The sequence below is a fragment of the Triturus cristatus genome, chromosome 8, assembly GCF_964204655.1.
Source record: "Triturus cristatus chromosome 8, aTriCri1.1, whole genome shotgun sequence".
Taxonomy (NCBI): Eukaryota; Metazoa; Chordata; class Amphibia; order Caudata; family Salamandridae; genus Triturus; species Triturus cristatus.
In genome coordinates this window covers 365,492,105-365,518,238 of record NC_140591.1, presented here as the reverse complement: position 1 = coordinate 365,518,238, position 26,134 = coordinate 365,492,105, and the positions used below count along the sequence as shown (strand labels likewise).

At 44.1% G+C, this 26,134-nt stretch overlaps 1 protein-coding gene across 3 annotated transcripts in view; it reads left to right on the top strand.

Annotated features, from left to right (window-relative positions):
* DCLK1 (doublecortin like kinase 1) overlaps window positions 1-26,134 on the top strand; it is a 1,175,807-nt gene that overhangs the window by 1,125,309 nt on the left and 24,364 nt on the right. Inside the window, exon 17 of one of the 3 annotated variants that reach the window (XM_085621708.1) lies at window positions 16,706-16,779. The exons of the other annotated variants lie outside the window; for them this stretch is intronic. Within the exon in view, the coding sequence (XP_085477834.1) occupies window positions 16,706-16,779 (74 nt within the window). The remainder of the gene's footprint in view (window positions 1-16,705; window positions 16,780-26,134) is intronic. 3 annotated transcript variants of the gene reach the window in all.

The following is a 26,134-nucleotide window of genomic DNA, read 5'->3' as shown; positions in this document are numbered from 1 at the left end:
ACAGCTAGTTGTCTGGAGAGGTCCAGTATTTAATTTTTTGTTGAGGACATATTTCTGAAAGAACTCTGTGCTAAACCTCTAGCCACCCTCTTCTCTGTTGAGAGGGTTCACAGAGCCCTGGTCATAATGCTGCATTCTGGGGCTCCCTAGCTATAGAGCTAGGGACACTAAGGCAGGTCCCTTGGAACTATGCAACCTGCCGCTTGCCGCCTTGCTGCTCTTTTTTCTCCACTTGCAGCACAGGTTGAGGCTCCCACACTCCCCTACGGCCAATCCAGATGCTGCTCTCATGCTGCTTCCAGCATGAGAGAAGTGCTGGGATTGGTCTGAGCAGGCTGGATTTGCACTCCCCGAGAGACTAGGAGCCTATGCCTGCTTTCTACAACCCGGCAACGCAGCTCGGGTTGAAGACATCTCAGTGCACATGTTGGTTTGGCTATCCTAAAACAGCCTGCCAAACCGACATGCGCACTTGTAGCAGTGCCCACCACTCCTCCTCCATGAGTCGTCACAATGGATAGCCCTGCCCCCAAGACGACTCTGTGAAATAAAAATCATTTTATCATTTTATTTTTCCCAGGTTTGCATCTGCTGTCAGGGGGGCAACGCTTCTCTGTCATAATAGAACAGTTGCCCCTGGGTCACAGGTTCAAATCCTGTCACGGCAATTGAGTATTTCGTCATTCTGAGGTCGATAAAATTAGTACTGTTGGGTAACAATAAACATCTGTTAGTCAGCGCCTAGATAGCAATGTATTGTCATGCTTTTGGCACATAAACACCATTACTAAACCAAATACCTTTCACCAATTTTTGCCTGTCTGCTATCGCTACAGGGATCATCATTAACTTTAACGTTAGAGGCCTTTCGGACAAAATATTGGGCATGTTTCAGATAAATGTCGACCCACGCACTTCATAAATGCCTGAAATAGTCAGATGTATTACTCTGGCACTGCCGTCACTGCAATGGCTATAAAGTGATTATGGTGTGGACTCAAAAGCTGGGCCTCTTATCTTAACAAAGCCCTGGATGGCCTCAGAGCCAAAGCTGATGCTCTAGTACCATGTGGCCAGACCCCTAAGACAGCCACTAAGACCAAGCTGTCTCCCTGCACAACGTGAAAAGGACATGTTGACAAGAGATAATTCCATCTTCAATAGAGCTCTCACGCAAACATTATCCACCGTGATGGAAACTCCGAGCATAAAGGCCAAGCTGCATGAAGCACATGCATAGGCAATAACTTGGGCATGGGGCTTGATAAATTTGGCATGATCTACCATAGACTGAGGGGCAATGGTGTCCTATTGAATTATGAGCTGAAGAGGAGGAAAATGGGGCTAATCAAGACGTGATAAGGAAGCACTTTCTTCTTTGGCTCTGTTCAGTGTTGCCAGGTGCTACCTGCTTTATGAAATAACTTCTAAAAGTGTTCGGTAGATGAATTAGCACACATAAAGGTTGCAAAGGAACACATATATGTCCGCCTTTGAAATCCATCACTGACAAGTAAAAGAGCTTTAGCATAATCCCTTTAAACAAGAACCCTTAAAACCTTTGTTTGATCAATTGAACCCTCTTTAAATATACCAACAATGTTTACACTTTTTTTTTAAAAAGTGTTCTTTTTGTCAATTAAAATCTCAAAGATCCTTTTAAGATCCTATTAAAGACACATGATGATTTACACTACGTAGATTTACCTATTAAAATGTATTTTACACATTTCACTGCAAGCTAGTATCTAAATTATTTCCTGTTTAGTAAAGTGCTTCTCCAGCCAGGAGATTGCTTAAGGGCACCAACAAACTGAGCATACTCACCAATCTCTGAGTTTCTTTAGTGGCAAACTGCACTCATGTCCCATTGTACATCAGAAAAGATGTCGGACATGGTATGCCCACGCTGATATCAACTTGATCAGTTCCAAACATATGTACAAAAGGAGGATGCAAAACTTGCTAGAGCAATTTTTGTGTTCTATAATCTGTATTGTATGACTACACAGGTATAAGTGAATATTTTTAAACCATCTGTTAGACCTGACACCTTTGGCATTGTATCCCAGACATTTTGCCTTCACTACCCTATTTTTGCTGAACCCGTTTTTTTTTTCATTAGGACTTTGTGCACTTCACCACTGCTAACCAGAGGTAAAGTGCTTGTGTGCTCCCTTCCAAACATGGTAAAATTGGTATCCACCTAATTGGCTCATTTATTATACTTATAAGTCTCTAGTATATGGTACTATGCTCAAGGGTAACCGTGCGCGATATAAAACTCCAAATAATAATAATAATACTACATGTACTAAGGCCTGTAGATTAAATGCTACAAGTGGGCAGCCCCCCTTATTGTGCCACCCACTAAAGAAGCACTGTACAACATATCTCTGACCAGCCGCTGCGGTCTGTAGTTTAGTTTTAAACTGCCATTTTGACTAGGCAAAATAAACCTTTTGCCAAGCCTAAACCTTCTTTTTTAATACTTATAAACCTACCCTAAGGTAGGCCCTAAGCACTCGGAGGGCAGGGGCCATCGTATTTGAAAAATAGGACTTGTACTTAAGTTTTACATGTCCTGACTGAAAAACAGCTTAAATCAGTTTTCACTGTAGCAAGGCTACCTCAACCATAGACTAACAATGAGTTACCTTATTACACTTTGTAAATGATAACTTTAGTTTGAGAGCAGATAGAGAACGACTTATTCCACTCATCTGAATTGTAATTTGAACCACTCTTCAATGGCTAAGTCTGATTTTAAGTTACTATTTTGAAAATGCCACTTTTAGAAAGTTTGTATTTTTCTGCCTAAACAAATTTTGTCTTTCTGTGCGTACAGGGCCACATGATTGTTAATGGCTCTCTTCTAGTGTTCTGTGTATTCCTTCCAGAAAAAGGACAAAAGGGCCTTGGGCGTGGGGCACGGTGTTCCCCTTCTAAGCAGAATGACTTGGGGGCTAGTACTTAGCCCTTCCTGAGCTTCAAAGGGCAGATGGAGGGCTGTGCCCACCCCCTTTCTGACGTTTGTAGCCACCTACCCTGTCACTAGCAATTGCATCTCACACCTGGTCTGGCCCTTTGTCGTCCTAGACAGTTTTATAGCCAAACCCAGGGAGGGGAATGGGCAGAACGGACCAGAACTAGTTTAGGGGTAGACAAAGAGTGAGACCCCACACACGAGCTGGCACTGGGTATAAAAGTTGCACACTCAGAACATTTCAGAAGAACACTCCTGGACCTGTGAAAAAATTCAAAAGTCCGGCCCTGCTGTCTGTAAAAGGAAGACTGAACCTGCCCGCCTTGAACCCAGTAAACCAGAAGTGACTCCAAGGGTCAGTTGGCTGACCTCCTGTTTGAGCTACAAGGACACGACAAGCTTCCAAAGGACTCTCTTGCTTGACTGCTGACCAGACCTGATATAGGTCCCTCTGCTGGCCTCTGTGGGAGTGAGATCCTGACCCTCCAAGTGCTGTCCTTCAGGTCCTGGAGCCTTGGCTGGAGTCATAGTGTACTCCTCCCGGCTCAACTGAAGGATTCACCGGATCAACACAGGACCTCGCATCGCAGCACCTCATAGCTCCTGATCTGCAGCTTCACCAGATAAAATACAGAGTGGTGCAGACCGATGCAGGACCTTGCATCACAGTACCTCACCACTCCTGATCGGTGGCTTCACCAGATCCGATGCAGCATGGCACAGGACGACGCAGGACGACCAAAAAGAACTCTCATCACAGAACCTCGCAGCTCATGATTGCTGCTTCACAAACAAAATGCAGCGCCTCACATTGCAACACCACCCTGGGCTGTGTCCTCATTGATGCATGGATGGTGTTCCTGATCCTGGGTGCAGGGTGTGAAGGGTATTTGACATCACTTCTTGTGATGACATGGCATGTTTCCTCGTTGTATATTCCAATTAATCCCCATCTATTTTGTAGAGCTTGTTTCCTGCTTTTTAGTGCAAGAGAGTGTAGTATTGGTGTCCAGGGCTGGTTGGGCCGAACTTTGCAAGTTTAATTCATATTTTTTTACGCAGGGGTCAAAGGTCTGAGTGTGTGCAGTAACACTTTTCAATAGGGCATCGAGGACATGGGTGAGGGCCTTTTAGGATACTTAGCCTCGATTGCGCTATGTATGTGATCAAGGGCAGGCCATAAAAAATAAAATTAATTTCACTACAAAATACAAACGTATAAAAGCTTTGCAAAAGAGAATGCCATCCTCGACTCCTCCCAGTCCGGTTTCCGCAGCAGCCACAGCACCGAGACCGCCCTCCTCACCGCCTCCACCGACATCCGCATGCTACTCTTCCAGGGCCATACCGCGGCCCTCATCCTGCTAGACCTCTCCGCAGCCTTCGACACTGTCTCCCACCACACTCTTGCAGCCAGACTCCATGACGCCTGCATACGTGGTACCGCCCTTGACTGGATCTGCTCCTTTCTCACCTGCAGAACCCAAAGGATCAGACTCCCACCCTTCCTCTCTGAACCAACAGATACCAACTCCGGAGTACCCTAAGGATCATTGCTCAGCCCCACGCTCTTCAACATCTACATGGCCCCCCTCGCCGCCATCGTCAGACAACATGGGCTCAGTATAGTATCCTACGCCGACGACACCCAGCTCACCCTCTCCCTCATGAAGAACCCTGAAGACACCAGACTTAGCTTCCAGGAAGGAATGAAGGACGTCGCAGCCTGGATGAGCAACAGCTGCCTAAAGCTCAACTCCGAGAAGATGGAGGTCCTCGTCCTTGGACCCTCCCCCTCTGCTTGGGACAACACCTGGTGGCCCTCGGAAACCCACCCACCCCGATGGACCACACCCAGAACCTCAGCATCATCCTAGACTCCTCCCTCACTATGACCCACCAGATCAACGCCGTCGCCTCCAACGCACTTCAACTCCCTCCGCATCCTACGCAAGAGCCATTCAAGTGGATCCCCCCCGAAGCCAGAAAAACCGTCACCCACGCACTCATAACCAGCAGACTGGACTATGGTAACGCCCTCTATGCCGGAATCAACAAATCCCTCCTCCACAAACTCCAGACCATCTAGAACACCGCAGCCCGACTCATCCTCGGAACTCCACGACACGAGCACATGACCCAACACCTGCTAGACCTCCACTGGCTCCCCGTCGAGAAGAGAGTAACCTTCAAGCTACTCACTCACGCCTACAAATCCCTCCACAACATCGGACCCAAATACATCAATGAAACAGTATCTTTCCACATACGCAAAAGAAACCTCCGCTCTGCCAACCTCGCCCTAGCAGAAAGACCACGCATCCGCAGAACCAGATCAGGGGGAAAAGCCTTCTCCCACGTCGCGGCTAAGGCCTGGAAAGAGCTCCCAGTCAACATCAGATGCTCCCCTACCCTGCACACCTTCAGGAAGAGCCTCAAGAGCTGGCTCTTCGGCTGATCCAGAGCTGCATCCCCCTCCCCTCCAGCGCCTTGAGACTCTCACGGGTGAGTAGCGCACTTAAAAAAAAACCTGATTGATTGATTGATTGAACGTAGATAAGGAAACTATGTAAGCCTTACTATTCCTAGAAACTCCCTTCATTGCAGGCACTCATATAGGGGGCCCGGGGATCATTGTGGGCTGACTAAAACCTTCCTCCACATAAACAATTAAGCTTCATAAAAAAACTAAATCTCTGGACTTTTTGGTGTGGAATAGGCACTGTGTAATGGTATGCGTCTTGGTGAGAGTTTTTTTTATTATTCCACTGGCCTGAGGTGTTATTTTCTGTCAAAATTAGAGGTGTACAAATGAGAACTAGATGGGCTAAATTTTGCATGGAACATTTAATTCATTTATACACCCACAGAGAATGTTTCCCTGTACTCGGGGAATGGTAATATTTTAGAAAGATTAAGATATGTTCTCAAGAAAAACTTCTGGAACTAAAGGCACTCCCGATTGTAATGCAAAATAGCTATTTTATCAGATTCCCCTGATTAATTTCTACTTATTTTAAATAATCCTGACATGCAGAATCACAAAGGAAAACAATGGCAAAATGCTCCAGCTTATAGATAACAAATTAAAACATGCCTCCAAAAAAAGCGCACTTATTGTATAGCAAAAATGATAAACGTGGGCTTAAACCGGAAGTGAAGACTAATGAATACGTTATGTCAAACGTGAAGGTTATGTGAGGTCTTGGGCTTGGCCAGGGAGTGAACCACAGTGGCTCGGCTCATGGCATCTCTGGAAGCAGACCGCCTGCCAAAGAGCCGCTCAACCCCAATCACCGAGGGCCCACTTCTGTCGTCCGCTAATCGCGTCCAATCAGAAACAGCCTCCGTGGTCAAGAGCGAAACAGAAAAATGTTCCATTCGTTCCATGTGTACTCTAAACAGGCCTAAACTAAAGAAAGCGGAGATTGCATTCAGTATACTGAGGAAAGGTTGCAAAGTATTGTTCACCGGACTAGAACACTTTACTGTATGTGCGTGGCTGCAGTGGCGTGCCTGGTTGCACCTTCCCTCAGGGGAATACAGACACCCTCAAAACTTCAAATGGAAATTTATTTTCTGCAGCATTTCAATAATAACGTATTTTTTCTTCTGCCCCGTATTGTCTGTCTGCCGTCGGTGCCAAGCTCTAAAGACCGGTTAGGTAGTTCAATCCAAGGATTAGTCCTCCCCCCCCCCGCCCCCCCTCCCATTCCCCAACACTATCAACCCCCTCCGCACGGAGCAGTCCCAACAATTTGTAACTTGCCAGTAGCTCCTGCACCGAGTCCGGTATATCAGGGTGGTGGTCCTTCAACAGATCATCGACGAATGGTGGAAGACCACCTATCCGAACCTCCCCCCCCCCCCCACACACACACCCATCATCTGCACGTCTTTAGGCCCACTGTAACGCCTTCTCAGGGGTAGTAAATGCTAAATAAATGTAATTGCAACTTGATACACTGCAGAGGACTGTTCAACAGGTGCTCAGCCGCAGGTTAGTTGTGAAAACATGTAAGTAAACAATCTCTCTGAAAGGTACAAAGTATCGTTATACCTGCTGGATGAAGTTTGAAACTTTGCCGCAAAGGGGAGCGAAGTTACCCTACATAAATACCTGCGAAGGTTCCCACTTTCGCCCCTGGAGGCTTGTGACTGACTAGTAAAACGGTACATTGTTTAACTCACAAGTGCTATGAAAGGAGACTCTAGGAGCTAAACATGCGCAGAATTAAACAGCGAATGCACGCATGCATTAGAGGAAGGATATTCATACATACATGATAGGCCATATAAAACAGAATATTTGTGAAGATGGCGCAATGAAGGGGTGTTGGAGAGTTATGCATAGGGGTTGAACGAATTTTTGTAGTAGTGTCACAATTTAATGTTACTGAGATGAGGAGCTGGTGCCTAAAATAGCCTCTCATGCAAAATGGCGTAACCAAAATCTGCTTTTGCACACTTGGACATATTACCGGACTGACTTTAGAAGGGCTATAATATCTATATAAGTGCAAGGGGAAAACAGGCAGTTTCTCTTCTGCAAGCAGTTCGCTTCCTTTACACTAGATGGCGGCTATGAACCAGTGTAATTCCCGAAACCTCTGTAAAATACGAAAAACGCTGGAATGTATCTTTCCCTTGGTAAAAAGATAGCCGTATTTCAGCGGGCATACTGCTTGAAGGGAGGGAGGCTACTTTCATTGTTTCAAAACCGTTATAAATGAGCTCATCACACCGCAGCCTCAGGTCGTTTGAGAACAAATAAAAGACAGAGGCGAGAGAACCCAAACTGTTATTCAAAGACGTCTGCATGCTCAGGCGTGACGCAGGACTGCGCAGCTACCACTGCAACCGCCCGCGCTTCTCCCGCCCTTTGGCGCGGAAGAATGCATTTACATTATGCATTGCAAATATACAAAATTTAAAACTACACCTGGACTCTGATTTACGAATATGTGACCACATACTTTCAAGGGGCCTTTCGCCCATCACAAGGTGCTCGCGTACTTAATTGACCGAATGACCCATTTCACAAATAGGGCCTGAGGCCCGGGAGGGCTGCGCACCGAGCACAGCTGAAGCGCTCACATTATCGCCCGGCAACTGCTGGAAATGGAAAGCGTTTTTATCCGGGAGACATGAATTGGAGGTCAAAGTGTGGCAGCGGAAAAGTGTATTCACTTGTGGAGGAGTCTGACGGTCAACTTATATATATTTTTTTTTAAAGTCTACTGCAAATAATTGGGCAGAAAGCATAATTGCGACAGTAAATCTGTTTTGGATTAACTGGTCACATAGAGGCTGCATTTTAAGGTATATTAAGGGGTCAAGGCACCTGCTGCTGAGATATTTTTGTGCCCTGCAATTTTCAGGGGGAAAAAAATGACAGTAACATAAATCTAGTGGTTAGTGCACTTTACTGGAAATATTTTTTTTGTCTATTCAGTTTTGATTCAGAAAGTAGCGTAGAGGGTTAGCCTGCCTGCTGTAAAGTGCAGTGTGTAACATGCCGATCACAGATTTGCAATTAATGTAGATAGCACATTTTGTTATCTATATATTTCTTTTGTCACAGAGATCCTATTGCTACTTTCAGTTCATACATTGGAATCCTTGTAATATAGCACAGTAACCTATGAACCGGCATCAAGAAGCTGCATGTAAATTGCACGGCATGGAGCTAGAACCTTTTTGTTTTTATCAATCTTTTGTTATTCTAAGGTTGCTAAAAATGGTTTCATTGGGCACTAATAAAGCCTTATTACTTAGTACAGACAACCTCAACCACTAAGTTCTATTTTAAATCCTGACTTTCTGTTTTCTCAAGACCATGCACTCTTGACTTATAATGCCTACCAGTCAGTCAGTCAAAAGGTCTTTATTTCGATTTACATCATAAAAGACATGCTATACATATAAAACACAATCCATAATAAATTGTCCTAGTATAGTCCATAAAATCCATAAATAAATACATACTAAAAACAAAATAAAAAGTTATTAAATACAATACAAAGACTCATGACTGATACAATCAATAGCCGCAAAAAAAAAATAAGAAAAATTTCATAATATAATAAACAATAATAATGAACAATATGCTAAACCACCTGCAACATTATGTGTACTACTGAATTATAGACTCAAATTCCGGGTCCGAATTGACCAAGCCCAACTAACAAATTTAGATACCCCTATGACAATATACTTAGTGCTGTCAGATTTTAGGATTCGACTGGCAACCTGTGCTGATCTTGTTCCCAGTGAACGGCATACAGGCTTTAGCCATACACATCTAGGTTGAGTGTACATTGGACAACAAAAAAGGAAGTGATCAGCAGTTTCTACCTCCTCCACACAAAAGGGACATTTACCACTGCCACATAAATTCCATGAACTCGTTACCCCACAAAGAGGGAGGGAGCCAACTCTTAACTGATGATACAATTTACGATCAGATGGCTTTGTTATGATGTCCCAATATTCATCATAAGTGGGGACATCCTTGATGACAAGGAATAATACTGTCAAGGGGCCACCCAGAGCAGCTGCCAATCTCTTTTCCTTAATCTTACACCAATAGATTTCTTTAAAAAGCTTCTTTGAGGGGAAAACAGCAGTAACAGGATCAACCCATATGACCCTAACCCCATATCAATCAGGGAAGCTTTTATTGCTGATAACCATGGAATCCCCGATGAACCCCGTAGCCCTTTTACCTCCAAGAGGGCCTCAGCATACATAGACAGTTCCGGTGTCGTCCGCAGGCGCCGCCAAAACGCAAGTGGTCTATACCGTACCATGTCCTCCACCGGGTTACAGCCTAGGTCATACAATAGGGGAATACGAGGAGTTGATTGCGGTAACCCTATTGCTGACCTAAGGAATTTGTTCTGGGCAATCTTAAATTTGGACATATCACTAAAGCCCCACAACTCCGCCCCATACATAATGGCTGGAAGAATTTTAGAACCATAGATTTTAATCAGTGGAGCCAATGGTTTTGTTAGCAAGTTTCTATGTTCCTTCAACAGAGCTCCGCCAAGTTGGGCGTGCTTAAGGGTAAGGACATCTATCTGGGGTTTCCAACTCAAATTTTCACTAAATGTGACTCCCAAATAAGTAAAAATAGCTGTCTGGTCAAGGATAACCCCACCCATTTTAACCCTTGATTTAACTGATCTTGGACCACGAAGGACCATAAATTTGGTCTTCCCTACGTTAACTTCCAGCTCATGGTCGCGGCAGAAAAGCTCAAAGCGAGACAGAGCAAGCTGTAACCCCTGTCTCGTCTTAGAAATTAAGAGCGTATCGTCCGCGAACATTAGCAAGGGGACTTTCTTGCCAGCAAGGGAAGGTGCATCAGTGGGGAAGTTAGTAAAGTAGTTCATAACCCCGTTAATGAACAGGGAAATCAGGGTGGCAGCCAAAACACACACTTGTCTAACCCCTTTAGACACCTCAAACCTATCCGTCACCTCCCCGGGTTTACCCCATCGAACTTTAGCATACGTATGTTCGTGCAATTTAATAAGAAGAGCCACCAGCTCTTTGGGCATGCCCATCCCCAATAAAACATCCCACAACTTAATCCTTGGAACAAGATCAAATGCGGACCTTAGATCCACAAATGCCGCAAAAAGCATGCCACCACCAAGGATAACCTCTTTCCAATACAGGAGCATAACCCTGAACGCTTGGTCTAGGGTTCCAATATGCGACCGAAAACCCGCCAGGAGTGGTGTTAATATATCAAAATCGGCCATCCAGCCCTGTATACGACCCAAAAGTAGGCGGGCAACAATCTTTTGTACCGCATCTATAAGGCTAATTGGACGATAATTGGCCGGGGCAGAGCGATCGCCCTTCTTATAGATTGGCAATATCTCTGCCCCTAACCAAGAATCAGGAACTGAAGCTCCATTAGCAAGGGCATTGGCTAACATGGTCAAATATGGGACCCATAGGTCTTGCTCATGTTTAAATAGGTCTGCGGGGATACAATCGGGCCCCGGTGCTTTGCCACTCGGGATAGCCTTTAAAATAGACTTCACCTCACAGGGGACAAATACCAAGGGTTCCTCACACATAAGAGACGGTGTCACAGCTGTAGTCCTACTCTTAAGTTTGAACTGGTTTTCAAAATACGAAACCCACCGCTGTGGCTCCACGTGGGTGGTAGATACCATATCTTGTGGGTGGTTACCCCACTTAAGGAGATACCAAAATTCAGTCATATTCTGCCCATCGCATGCCTGTAGTAACCCCTTCCAGCTATCCTCATCCCAATTCCTTTTAGCTGATAATTGGGCACGTTTATAAATAGCCCTACAGCTACGAATAACATCTGGTAATCTAGATTTAATGGCAACAAGCAAGGCTCTTTGAGCCTGTCTACAATCCTTGTCATACCAGGATCAGGGTCTCAACTCTTTGTTTTTGGAGTTATGGGGTAAACTCTTAACAAAGAAGGATTTAAGCTCCGAGAATAACCCAATATGAATCCCGGGAAATTTTCCATTACTCTCAACCTGGGACTCAGAACAATTGAGTTTGTCTAATTTATTAATAAGTAAAATCCTAATCATGGACATAAAACCCTCATTAATAACTATTTTAGGCCAGCGTACCCTTCTTTCATCATTAGTTAAGAATACTTTTGCCTGAACAGTAGGGACATCATCCATAACAATATCAATAAAACTGTTATCAAGCATGGACAAAACTAGGGGGTTATGGTCGCTTTCTGGTCTACATACAACCACCATATCATCAATCAACAACCACAACTCCAGATTAACCAGTATATAATCAATACGGGACCCAGATCTTCCATTGTCAAAGGTCACTACCCCAGATCTATCAGACTTCGATCTACCATGAACAGCCCGCATACCCTTTTCGAGACACAAGCCCTTAATAAACATAATGCCTACCACTATGGGCAATACCTGACTCCTACACCTTGCAGCTCTTTTTGTCTTATGTAACATTTCTTGTAAATTGATTTACACACGTGCATGATTTATCTTCTCTGCATAATGCGCGTGTGATGACAATACGCACCTCAACCCTACAATGGGATGATATATAGCACTTTAAAGGAAAAAAAAGTGTGCTCTTTAAATGTTTACGAATGTGATTACTTATACAGATAGATACATCTAACAGTCTCACAATGCATGCATATCTCTTACATTCAGTGGTAGAACAAAGTCGAGAACCCACCTCCAAATCATAACTTCTCAAGTGCGTGTAAAGTGCTAAGGTGTCTGCCTTTGTTCCCCCATTGCATTGGCATCTAGGTGTTAAGCTCCAGATCCTCCCAGCTATGATGATACTCAAACAAAAGAAGGGCTGATGGCCTGTGTTCTGGCCGCAGTTGGAAGTTAAAATAAGAAAGCCCCCTCACTTGCTGCTCGAAACGGAAAGCGGACCACATGTGGGCCCTGCCCAATGTGTCTGTGTTGGCAAATTGACAAATTCAGCATTATTTACGGGGGCCATACGGGATCCTGGATCCAGCTGAATAATAGCTGTCAGATCTAGGATCAGACTCGACCCCAGCCCACCTTGAGTATCAAAGCAGCAGATACGCGCTCACTGCACTGTTATACATTGTCTCCCATGAGCTACATGGGCCTGATGACATGGAATTGATGATGAGGATGTGGTCTGATGGCTAGACTGCCGACCTTGGAGCTGGGAAACCAAGGTTCGAGCCTCAGGGTCAACTCCACATCCTGTGATTCTGGGCCAATCACTTAATCTCCCCGTGCCTAACAAAAAAATGAATGTCTCCTTGTGTAACGTAACCGGTGCTCATGTAAAGCGCTCCAATACCTTTGGGTCGAGTTCGCACTATATATAAAAGTGCAAAAAAAAAATGCCACTCATGAAAACAGCAGTTACAATCACCTGTTAAAGCAGCAATGGCAGGTGTGGCTCTTAAAATCTCCGTGTATGTCTTTGCTTTGGTTTGCATGTCCGCCCTAAGTTAGGAGTGGGAATGTAATTGTGTACTCTGCTGCTTAAGTATTGCCGTAGTGGAGGTGGAGGTATTGAGATTAGGACCAGGGGTGTAACACAGGTTCCTGCATCTCCCGCGGTGCGGGGGGGCCCCCGAGCTGCAGGGGGCCCCCTCAGCAGAGTACTCGGACCTGAGCGCTCCGGATTAAATCCGGAGCAGGGGCCCCTCCGTGTACATTGCAGGGGGGGCCCCTTAAACTTTCCTTACGCCACTGATTAGGACAAATCTTGACGAAAGGAAGGAAGGAAGTGCAGTCTGGCAAATACTAAGGTATGGTTCATACTAGAACGATAAGGATGCTTGGGAATCCGCTGTCCCTTTTCAGTGCCATGTTTCTCTACTAATGCTTTGATACATGCTAAACCAACGTTTCAGGTGCCACAAGTTTTATTTTCCTTTTTGGTTGTATATCTTATTATCCTGTATACCTTTTTTATTAAAAGTGATGAGGAAAAAAGTGGAAATCCTTTGTATTAAAACTGATCAGGCAAAACATGAATCACTAGTGTAGCTTGTTTCCTTAGAAGTCTTGATTCGTCACCCTTTCGAAGTACACAGGAGCAACGTTGCTGAAACCAGAGGCCAAATTTCTAACCCTGGGCGAAGCACTACGCTACGCTCGCGTAGTTTGCGCTACTTCGCGAATTACACATAGCACAGTGCAAACACGCGTAGCGTAGTGTGGCGTAGCATCGCGGTCATTTTTTGCTTTCTCACGGTCCTTAACGTCAAGTTGGCGACCGCGAGCGAGCAAAATGACATCCCGGCGAGACTTTTTCCTCATTCGTGATCAGCAACATCAAGTTGCCGATCGCGAGCGTGGAAAATAAACCTCCCGGCGAGATTCTCAACGCGGGGGATCAGGTTTCTCTTTGCGAGTGGTCGTGAATGCTCGCGGCCGCTCGCGATGAGAAACTACCAGTCCGCGTTGAGAAAGCTGCCGCTCGAGTAGAAATCTACTCGAGCAGCAGAAAATGACTGCTTGTACTGTGCAAGATGCTGTTTGCAATGCTTGCACAGTGCGGACAAGCATCCGGCACTGTGCAAGCATCGCAAACAGCATTTTGCACAGTGCACTACGCAGTTTGTGTAGCTACGCGTAGCTCGCGTAGTGCGACGTGCACTTCGCGTACCTACGCGTAGCGCTACTACGCACACTACGCCCAGGGTTACACATTTCTCAACACCTTGTGCCTGTGCAGTCACCAAAAGTGAAGCACACCAATGCAATGTGTTGATTTGGGATTTAGTTTCCAATACAAAACGTGTTTGTGCTAGAAAGTAGCCCCAAAGTAATACTTTGCTTCACGCAATGTGTGGTAGATGGGTATCCCCACGCAACCACCCATGGTGTTTGATGCCAATTCCTGACTACTGACATTTTTAAACAGGGCTTTGCACTTTAAATTTACACCTCCTTGAGGCAGGCACAAACTTAAAGAAAAGTTTTCTTTTCTCCAGAGTTTTCTAACTTGAACTGTCTATAGAGCACACATACAAAGTGGGAAACATTTTAAACTATGCCTCAGTATAGTATTTTGTGGTGGAAGCCCAGTACAAAACCTATGTCTGACACACACACACAAACACACACGCACGCACGTACACACGCACACACACACCCCTTATTACTATCGTGCAAAGGTCTATGCATGGGACTAGGCTGCAAGAAAGCCCACCACCCTAGAGGAAGACAGCATCACAGTGGCAGCTCGCAGAGGGAGTACTGCGGGGCGGTGGGGCAGGGGAGGGGCAGGGTGGGGGGTAGTGGACTCAGACATACGACAGGCAGCGAGCGCAAAGTAAATAGTTTTATTTATTTATTTACTTACTTTACTCCTGCCCGTTGTATGTCCGTGTCCACTACCCCACACCCTGCCCCGCCCCGCAGCACTCCCTGCCACTGCAGCAACAGCACTATATCGTTTTAGATCCAGCTTTGTCCTGCTCTCTCCCTTCCTTTCAACTCACCACGATGCATGAAAAATGTGTAAATTTGGCCTCTGTACAGCGTGGCTCTGAGTGCTGAGTTTAGAAAAGCATGCTGATTGGGTTTTAGTATTTATGTTAGAATCTATTGATAGTGTAATGATAGAAAGCTTGCTCGAAATCAAGATATTGCTTCAAATCACTACATACAAGCTGTGATTTAATTACAAGATGACGGGTATCGGGTTCAAGAGAGGAATGTTGGTAACAGCAAGAGGTGCCATGAAACTTGTGTACTAGTCCTTGAAGTCAGCATGTCTATGGATTGCTGTCATGTGGATAAATAACAGGTAAGTAAACAGGCCATGAGAACAACCAAAGGACAACAGTATTTGCTCTGAAGTCATATAAACGTAGCACTTCAGATTCCAGTTAACAGCCTTCCTAGCGCGTGCATGCCCTCATGCATATGGTCAGAAAACCTACATGTATGTGAATACTGGTGCTGCACGCCATGCTACATATTCTTACATCTCTCCATAAAGGGCCTGCCACAAATATCTTAAATAAGAATTCACAGACATCTATACCCATTGGTACATTAATTATAGAAATATATTGCTTTTGTAGCAATTATTTTTTGGATGAAAATACATCCACTAGTTGCAAAACCCACTGGCACATAACGTGTGCCCTTAACTGAAAACTGCTGCCACAGTTTCCATACTGACAAGTTAGTCAGCGAGTTTCTTAAACGAGAAATGTGATTTAACAAGTTATTTGGAACAACTACACTAAGAAACAGAGATTCACACAATTACTACTACAATGCTAGGACCAAATCGTAAGTTATAACCACCGTAGAGCATAACTGATTTCAGAAAATACTGCTTTGGGGGTCACAGATTACTTTCAAGAGTAACTTTTCAGAAGAAAACTACCGAGGGTCATACTCACAAGGCCTAGTTATTCTCTGTGCTCGAGTTATGCTTAAATACCTTTACTTATAACTACTGAAAATTAAAAAAAACTAAACGATACATGTAGATCTGCGGAGTGTAAGATGCTATTTATTAAATAAACAAACTCATTTATTACAGCAGCACAAACGTCAAACCCAGTTTTTTGCCACAGTAAAGCAATATAAACATGAGAAAGACATTTTACTGTCTCCGAGATTGCATGCTACAGTGACTTTGAACAGAGAAACAACTTTGCCTCACTGCACAAAAATATCCCACATCCATCCTGATTTAGGTCAATACTTAAAACAAAAATACATGCAAAAAACCTCAAGGCACACTTATTGCTTCACCTGCATTAGTAGGAGCCTGTATCCACACTCAACAGAGATAATAAATAGCATATTACACTGCGCACAGCTTCATATATGCAAAGCATATACTCCCATGTACATATATGCATACAGATAGGTTTTTAGAACAGGCTCAGGATACTGATGAAGGTTCTGGCACATCACTCAGTTGCAAGCAGTGCTTGCCCAACCCTCTTTCTGCTTCAGTCAGAGATCCTGACATGTCACACAGCTTAAAGGTCACACATGTCAACATAGCAGGCGGTTTCCTTTTATTGTGTGTAATTTTGAATGTACAGTGTTAGGATGAACGTTGTGAGCAGCTTGTGAAAATGCCAGCAGTAACTGTGCCTTAGAGGAGTGACATCTTGGAATGGAGTCTTGATGCTAACGCGCAATGCCGATCCACTGAGTTGCCCCATTTCTCTCTGCTCAGCTGGACCACGGGTTCACCATCAAGCGATCAGGGTCTTTGGACTACTACCAGCAACCAGCAATGTATTGGATAAGGTATGAGATGGTGAAGTGCCCACAGTCAGTGTTTCCATGGCAACGTGCTGGCAGTCTCCATTCCCCAGTCCCTTCGGTGGATAAACATGCTTATGATTTGTTCTCCAGTCCATACGCTGCTTTATCAGTTCCATTCTAACCGTGATGGGGATACCACACCCGCTCATTCCCTCTCTTCACCCATTATCCACACCAAATTTGCCGGCTTTCTCTCCATCGCCCATGCGCAGTAGCAATTCTCCCTGCAGTTAAAAGGACAGTATATCAATGTCCACGCAGAGGTCCTTCCTCCATTGATGTGCGGGCTACGGATTGATCCATGTAGCGCCCTGGCTTAGCGCCTTCTCTGCAGGGTTGTATACTGTCATTTTAAAGCCACGCCTACACAATCCTTACCTTAGACTGAACAATGCATTGATGTGGAGGGGCACGTTACTCCTTGTGGTGCAATGAAACATTAGAATGCATTGTATGCGAGAACCACTTTGGTAAGTTTGTGTGATCTCCCCGTCTCCATTTTTCTGTTTGATATACTGTCTTTTTTTATTTAAAGAAACCCCTTTGTGCCATCATATGTAGTCGTTTTGCATGCATTTTGTTTTCGATTATCGTAATTTCTGCTTTGGTAACTGTGATGTTTTTTAATACTACATAAACTATTGCAAACAGTGAATATTTGACTTTATATCAGAGTAGTCATTTATGTAGAAAAGCAATTCCAACTCGAGACCATTCCCTAGATTGTCACACTGAGGTGTGTTGGAGAGGGCCTGCCTTAGTACCTTTTGTGTATATCTACAGAAAATACCATGCTCCTGAAATCAAAAGTACAATTTCTTTTCTTTTGTAAAAGGAATCTGCAATAATGTAGTTATGACAACTTTATTAGGCTAAGAATTCTCTTTGGGTGCTACCTTTCAAGACCACATAGGTTCTATCAGCTGGCCCTCCATCCACATACAGCCCAAGACTTTGCCCGGCTTAAATAATATGTTTTTTTCCCTCCTGTTTTTATGTTGATGCCATCTTTCTGGATCTGATCACTGTAAGGCTTTCATTGTTGATATTTATGAAAACACCAGTGCAAAATATTGCATGTTTATCGGTTTCTCATTTGTGGAACTTTGCACTGTTTGCTGCTAGTCCGTTTTCTATTTTCAAAGGGGTGGAAAATGTCATTAAACAGAGAAGACACACTTGGACTAGCCCAGGAATGAGCTAATTAAATGGCTTATGTCTTAAACCGCAGTGCCTACGAGGAACCGTCACGAATTTTATAGTGTACAGAGTGGATTAATTGGAGCGCTGTGGGATATAATTGAGGCTTTCAACTTCCTAAAACCTATTGAGAGTAGAAGGGCAAGTATTTTCAATGGAAGAACTGGAGCTCACAACTTAATATTTAAAGAAGAATTACACGTTTTTTCCTTAGAAAGGCTAGAGGATGCATGTACAGCCAAAGGTTGGACAAATACAAATAAATAATAGACTTAAATCATTGATGTATAAATAAGAACAGCTATTCTGACTATGTAAGATAAGGCTGGAGGCCATTAAGGGATAGAGAGTAAAGGGTAACTGAAAGGCTGGATAGTCCTTCTCTGACATTAACTTTTGTTATAGTAAACAGAATTGAAAACTCATTAATAGGTAGGAGCATAAATACACATCCCTGAACCCAATTACAGTTTCATCTTACAAAACAAGGGCAACTCTCTGCTGGATTATAGCCCAGTCTATTTCTTTAAAGATGGCGAGCAGTTTACACACCTTCCATTGCATTGTCAAAGAACTTGTCTCCCTAATCTCAGCTTAAATCCTTTGATCCATCGATGCACAAATGCACCTGATGAACGCTTTCCACCGACGAATATAAGGACACACACTAGCCAATCATATCAGGTCTCCAAGGTTTTCCCAATTTCACGAGATGATGCTTCTTCTGTTTTCCTCTGAACAATGTTTTGTGAAATTCATTTTTCTTGAGAACCAAATGGAAAATTATTGTTATGGCTATACAGCAGGTAATCAGGGTACTGACCCGGGTTGATCATTCATCATAAGCAGTTTATTGATCGAACAATGATCTCCATAATTCCAATCCACAGAGATAATTAAACGGCTTGGGTAATTGATGAATCTTGACTTTCCAGTTTGTCCCTCGCCTTCACTCAGTGGCCCATGCGATATATACAATATTGATCAATTTCTGATGCCAAATTTTTAAATCCACTCAACAGAGGTCAATATTAATGGGGCAAGAAAAAGCTGCAGAACCATGATGGTATATGTCAGCTGAACCTAGAGCATGTGACGTGTTTCCAGTGAAAAAAGTGGAAACAACCAACACACTTGTACACGCGGATGTATATCTTCATGGTGATGGTACTACATACACCAATGACCAAATGCATCAGAACGTTCCAATACACAAGGTAAGCGCTAGGCACACAAACGCTAAGCATAATACCGCAGAATCCAAATAATGTAATCACTGATTCATTTAAGGGTCCACAGCCACAGCTTCTGCCTGGCAATGTCACAGCAGCATTACTGGATACAGTTGTGCTCGCTGCTTCGGTCCCATCTTCCTAGAGTTGCCTTTTCATGAAGCACCGCTGACAGGCTGTCTGTCATCTGCAGTTCAGGCGCGAGAGCTGCCTGCAGGTTGAGCTCTCCTGTGAATTGTGTGCAATGACCATTTTTCCAGAAGACAGTAAGCAACGTTCTCGCTCTCCAAATGTGGTCCTCCTGGAGTAGAGCTTAGTCAGGATGCATGATTTTCTGTGTCAGATTTTACACTGTTTCAGCCTCACATTTGTTAAGTGTACGGGTTGAAAAACAAATATTGTAGTCCAAGCTGTACTGACAGCTGTTTCAGAGTAAGATAATAAGAAAGAATAATCGTCCACATTATTTTTTAAACTACCCTTGGATGAAAAATGCCCAGGTGTTCATTTAGTTGTAGTCAAGTCATCTTTTTGCCCAACATAATACAAATGGCGCCAATAACACATAGACAGCACTGGTAAATATTTCAAGCTATCACACTCTTCGACTTTTGTGAACATTATTCGTGTAATAGCATAGAAAAAACTTTCTATCTTCTTAACCGGCTATATAATTTTCTACTTTCTGTTCAGTTAAGTTGAAAAAATAAAAATCCATGAGCAGTACAATTTTCCGGTATGATTGAAATGTATATGGATGGTATGTTTAGGGTAGATCGGTTTACTGTGATTTGCTATAGTTAATTATCACATACTAATTAATATAAGCAAAATATTATACTAGAAATAGGAACTGGCACAGCGAATAAGTTGATGTTTAATGTGAGAGTGCATGCAAGCACAGACCTACAGAGAGCACTTTAAATGCAAAACTCCTGGTGTTGCCAGTGCTTTTTAGTGAAGGTGCAGTTATTGGTGTTAGTGGTATAAGTGATAGTGTTGTATTGTGGTAGCACTGGCATTGGGCTATTGCTATTGTAGATAATTGTAATGCTGGTGTGGAGTTGGTCTGGTAGTAGTACTGGTTATGATAAATTAGTGATGGTGGTGGCAGTGGTGATTGGTATTGGTGGTGACTGGTATCTGTGGTGGTTGTACTGGTGTTATTGTTAGGGGTAGCTGTAGTGGTACTAGTAGTGGTGTTGTGTGTTACTGGTAGGTGATATTATTTGTGAAGATATCCAGGATTGTGGTGGTATTGTTTCCATTGAAAAAGTTACAAGAACGGGTACATTTGTAGACATGGATGAATGACCTTGTGTGTGTATTTCGTGGAGACAATTGTTTTCATCGTTGAATTATTTCACGGTTCATAACTTGCAGCTTCTGACTGTTGTAGTGATATTGATGTTATTGTTGGTGATATTGATGGTGCTAGTGTTCTTATTGTTGGTACTGGCGTCCTTATTGGTGGTGTGTGTTATCGGTAGTGATGGTGAGGTATTGGTTGTGGGAGTGTGTTATTGGTGGTGGCAGTGATACTTGTATAATGGTGGTAATATTTTGCTAATGGTAGTGGTGGTGTGGCATTGGTATTATTAGTGATAGTGGTGGTATTGGTGGTGTTTTGTGGTAGTATTGGTGCAAGTTGTAGTGCTATTATTGTTGTTGGTGACATTGATAGTGGCGCTGTGCTTTTGGTAGAGGTGGAGGAATCAGTGGTGGTGCTACTGGTGGTGGAATTGAGGCAGTTGTATTGGTGGCATATTAGTATTGTGTTGTGGTAGTGGAGTTGTAGGTAGAGGTGGTGGTATGGGTTTTATTTTTGGTGGTATAGATGGTGGCGTTGATGGAAGTAATGGTGTTGGTGACCTTTCTGGTGAAATTGGTGATCGAAATTTTATCGATGGTGGTGGTGTGTTATTGGTGGCGGTGTGTTATTGGTTGTGGTGATATTAGTATAGTGACGGTGTCAGTGGTACTGCTAGTAGTTTTATTGATGGTGCTATTGGTACTGGTAGTGGTAATGGTGGTGTTGTTGGTACTGATTGTGGTATTGGGGACAATGGTATTGGTTGCCATTGGTACAGTAGCTATTTATAGTGTTACAGTGGTGGTAGTATTTGTGGTACTGGAGGTTTTATTGGTGGTGGTGGTGATGTTGGTGGTGGTAGGTCTGGTGATATTGGTGGAGCATTGGGGTTAATGTTGATGGCATTGATGTGGTACTGGTGGTAGTAGGTGGTATTGTTGATGCTATAGGGTTATACTGATACAATGGTGTTTTATTAGTGATATTAGTAGTGGTATTGGTGATCATATTGGTGGTGATATTGCTCATGGTATTAGTAGTGGTACTGATGGTGATGGTATTGGTGCCATTGGTGTAAACGATATTGGTGGTGGTATGGCAGTGATGGTATTAGTGGTGGTTGTATTGTAGCTGTAGTATGGGCAGTGTCTGCTGTAGTACTCAAAATCTGCCTTCCAAACTCAATGCATATATGCAAAAAATAATTAAAATGTGACAAACAGTGTGATGGTTGAGTGTGCATTGTAGATGCGAGCAGTCCCTAAAGCAGTGCAGTATAAGCCCTCTGTAGGCGGTGGAAGGATACATAAAACAGATAATAGCATGAGATGAGAGAAATACTCATCTGATCAGAGCTAAGATGAAAGGGGCCAATTCAAATAAGCCGAAGGTTCATGGTAGGAACCCAGAAGCACACTCTATGAATACTGTACGCAGTAGAGTTTGGTGACATCCCCGTTGTCAAACCCAGATCTATAAAAATAAAACAACTACAGCCAACATAAATTATCAGGATTAAAAAAGAGGGCCAAAAATGCATTTACTCACCATAACAGATTTATCTGCCTCTGTTAGAAGTGGGGTCTCTAGTTGGCAGAGGTAGGCGCCTTATCCAAGTAGAGACCCTTGCTTCTAGTCAGGATAAGGGAGTTACACACTTTAGATAACCCCTGCTCACCCACTTAGTAGCTTGACACAAACAGAAAGGCTTATCCCAAAGGCAATGTGTAAAGTATTTGGTCCCAAACACACAGTAACACAGGGAAAACACCACAAATGAACACCACACTAGTTTAGAAAAGTGAGGTATTTTTATCTAAACCTAAAGAGACCAAAACAACAAAAATCCACCATATATGTATCACAATATCACTTTTAAAAGGAAATGTCAGTGGCAAAGAGGGGACCCATTCATAGGGAAGAGAGCACAGAATGATTTGCTCCGAAGTCTGGAATGCCGTCCCTGGGCCATCTCATGGCGACTCCACAACTCCCAGGATAGCCCCTTCTAGCTGCGCCCCAAGAGCTCCTCTTGTTCACTGGTGCAGTGCCCTGGCTCGGGTTACAGGAGCAAAGGTCTGTCCCCGGCCTCCCACTCCGGTTTTGGCAAGACAAATGCAGCGAGGGAGCAGAGGCGTGTTTCTGGTCTCCTGCTCTGCTCAGCAAGACAAATGCGGCATGGGAGCAGAGGCATGTCTCTGGCCTCCCGCTCCTCTAGAACCCCAGAGAAAGGCTGCACAGGAGTAGAGGCGTTTCTACGGACTCCCCCTCCACCCGGACACACAGTAACGTCTGCGCTCCTGATGGCACTCGATCCCGAGGCTTCAGGCGGTGTTAAGGCCGGATGCGTGGCTTCTGTCCCTCACGGCGGCCATGTCAATGACTCTGCACATCTTCCTCAGCTCTGGTGCAGGTAGGGCTGGGCTCCCTCCTCAGCCTGCACGGGAGCTGCTTCAGCAACGCCGGAACACCCTTAGATTCTTTCAGGTGCTGGGCTCCCACTTCAGTCCGCACAGTGGTTACTCGGCAACACAGGGAAAGCCTGTTTGAGGTTTCTAAGACCAGTCACAGCCCACACCTACAAGGTGCTTTCAACACGGCACACACTGGTTCCGCAGCTCAGCTTCCAACACGGCACACACTGGTGCAGCGATTCCACTCCCCATAGGGCCCACACTTCCTCAGTGCCTCGGGTGCTGCGGTGGGAGGGGAAAGACCAGACTTGGTAAATCTTCAAGATGAGCACAAGAAAGATTTTGTTGTCCCGGAGTCTTCCAAAACAGGAGGCAAGCACACACAAGCCCTTGGAGATCTTTTCAAGCAGGATAGCACAGCAGGGTAAAAAGAGTCTGTCCTTTTGCTCTGCCCACATACAGAAGCGGCAACTGCAGGCCAACCCACCCCTCACACAACAGAAAGGGTAATGCTCCTCACACATCTCTTCAAATCTTCTTCTTGGCAGGATCCTCTTGTTTCCAGAAGTAATCTAAAGTCCTGGTGTTTAAGGTCTATTACCTATACCCTATTTTCTCTTTGTTCTCTTTGTGGCAAGGGTCTCTGACCCCAGTCCAAACCAGTTCTCTCCTCCTTTGTCCAGCTTGACCACAGGAGGTAGAGACAGCATTGTACAAAGGAGACATAGCCTATTCAGGTGCTAGTGAAACTCCTCCCCCAACTCTAAATGCAGACAAGGTCTATTCTGCCTGGCTATGAGTCACCCAGGAAAGGCAGGACACACCTCAACCCCCTTGTGGCTGCCTACAGTGAATGCACATCTCCAGCTTGTAGCACTCCAAAACTAGACGGTGAATATACAAACAGGCAGAGTCACACAAGATGGTCAGACAAGAAAATGCCCACTTTCTAAAAGTGGCATTTTCAAATAGACAAGTTAAAAACCACCTTAACTAAAAGGTGTGTTATTACACTCTGAATTCAGAGAGCCTATATCATAGTTGTCTGTTTTGTCCCAATGGAAAGTTACACTTGTATGATGTTACAAGGCAGCTCCCATGTTAACCTATGGGACAGACAGCCTTTCAATAGTGAAAAACAAAATGCACAGTATTTCACTATCAGGACATGTAAGACTCACCAGTACATGTCCTACCTTTCACATACACTGCACCCTATCCATGCAGGTATCTGAAGCTTACCTTAGGGGTGCCAAAAATGTAAGAAAAGGGAAGGTTAGGGGCCTGGCAGGCAGTTCAAAACTGCACGCGCATACACTGCAGTGGCAGGTCTGAGAAACATTTACAGGGCTACTCATGTGGGTGGAATAACCAGAGCTGGAAGCCCACGAGTAGCATTTGATTTACAGGCCCTGGCACACTCACTCAAATATGCCAATCATGGATAACCAATCAAAGTCACAATTCACACTAGGAGTACTTGCAATTTGACACAGATCAGCAGTTGCAAAGTGCCCAAAGCATCTAAGCCAGCAAAAATGAAATCCAGCACAAAGGCAAAAAGGCAGGAGGTAGAGGCAAAAAGTCAAGGAAAACCACGCCAAGGATGCCAAGTCTAACAGCCCCCATCTACACTTCCCACTCATAACAGCTTTATCTTCCCCCATCTACACTTCTTCCTCAATATCTGGGGAAATATTAGAAGGACACACACATTCATGATAGGAAGCAGCAGGCAGAAGCTGTTTTATTTCTATCTCCCTTAAAGCCGACAGAGGTAATGAGGAGCTGAGAGCCGAGGAAAATAGCCCTGCATGTAGAAAAAATCAGAAAGGGAAAAAAGCACGTCAAAGAAGGAAAAGTGGGGAAAAAGAGAAAGAGGTGGAAAGAAGCTTGTTATCTTTTGGGCAGAGGGAGAAATTAGTGAACAAAGGAGGATTAGCAGAAAAGAAAGTACCAGCACAGATTGCATCGACATTTTCATAATTTATCCTTCAGTATGTCAGTGTTTTACACTGAGTGAACTGAATGCTCAGGTAGTAAAAAGTCTGCGTTTTGCAGCTCTGTGGCCAGGTCATGATGTTGTTGGCAGCGCTGAGCCAGCATAGAGAAGGGTTGTTTTTCTTTTCGGTATCTTGAGCGCATATATGATAACTCGAAATATCTCCGACTTAATGCATATTTTGCTGAGAGCAGAGCTCGGAAACATAGGGCAGTAACTGCCACTTTGTGTTTCCTAGCTTGGCTATGAGAAAAACATGCATTAACTCGGCGATATTTTGAGTTAATGTATGCACTCAAGACCCCAAAAAGAAGTGCACAGATCCCTCCTGCGCTGACAGACGCAGAAAACCGCATCATGATGCGGCCATGGGACTATCAAAATGGAAAAACCGAGGGGCATATTACCAAGGACGGCGTTAAATATTATTGCCGGTTTAGCTGCAGAAAATTGCCGCTAATGCGGCGATAATGGACTTGATAATATGCCCTTGAGAATTCCAATAGAAGTCCATGTTCTGGTGTGAACATGGGCTTCTATTAGAATTCTCCAGGGCATATTATCAAGTCCATTATCGCCGCTTTAGCGGCAGTTTTCTGCCGCTAAACCGGCGATAATTTTAACGCCGTCCTTGATAATATGCCCCCAAGTACTTGATCTGGGACGCAATCTCTATTCATTTTTGGGTATGTTATAATGTCACCCCTGTGCAAAAATCTGGGGTTCAAGATCTTAACCATAGTTGTATATCATAGGTGCTAGCAGATCTATTAACACATTGCATGCAGATAAAGATTCAAGTAACCATCAAGTCTGCGAAATTCACTGCTTCTTGCTGCTGTCTAGATTGTGCAGCCACTTCCTCTTACACAAGTTTTACGCCTCTGTTTCTGTATTGTCAATTGTGTATTGTGCGACGGATCAGGTTTCTGCCACATCTGCCTTGAATTCACCACACATTTTGTGAACACTTTCCTTATATTACTTATGGTTGGAGTAACAACGCTGCTGGACTAGGCCACCTCTGCTGTTTCCACACGAAAACCATTTATTTACATGTCTCCATTATAGCTCTCCTCTGTCTTCCATGCCATACATATGCAATGACTCTCTTCAAAGGGCACTTGATGCAGCCCTTGCTTCATTGTGGTACTACTTCCTGAGACCATCCTCTCTT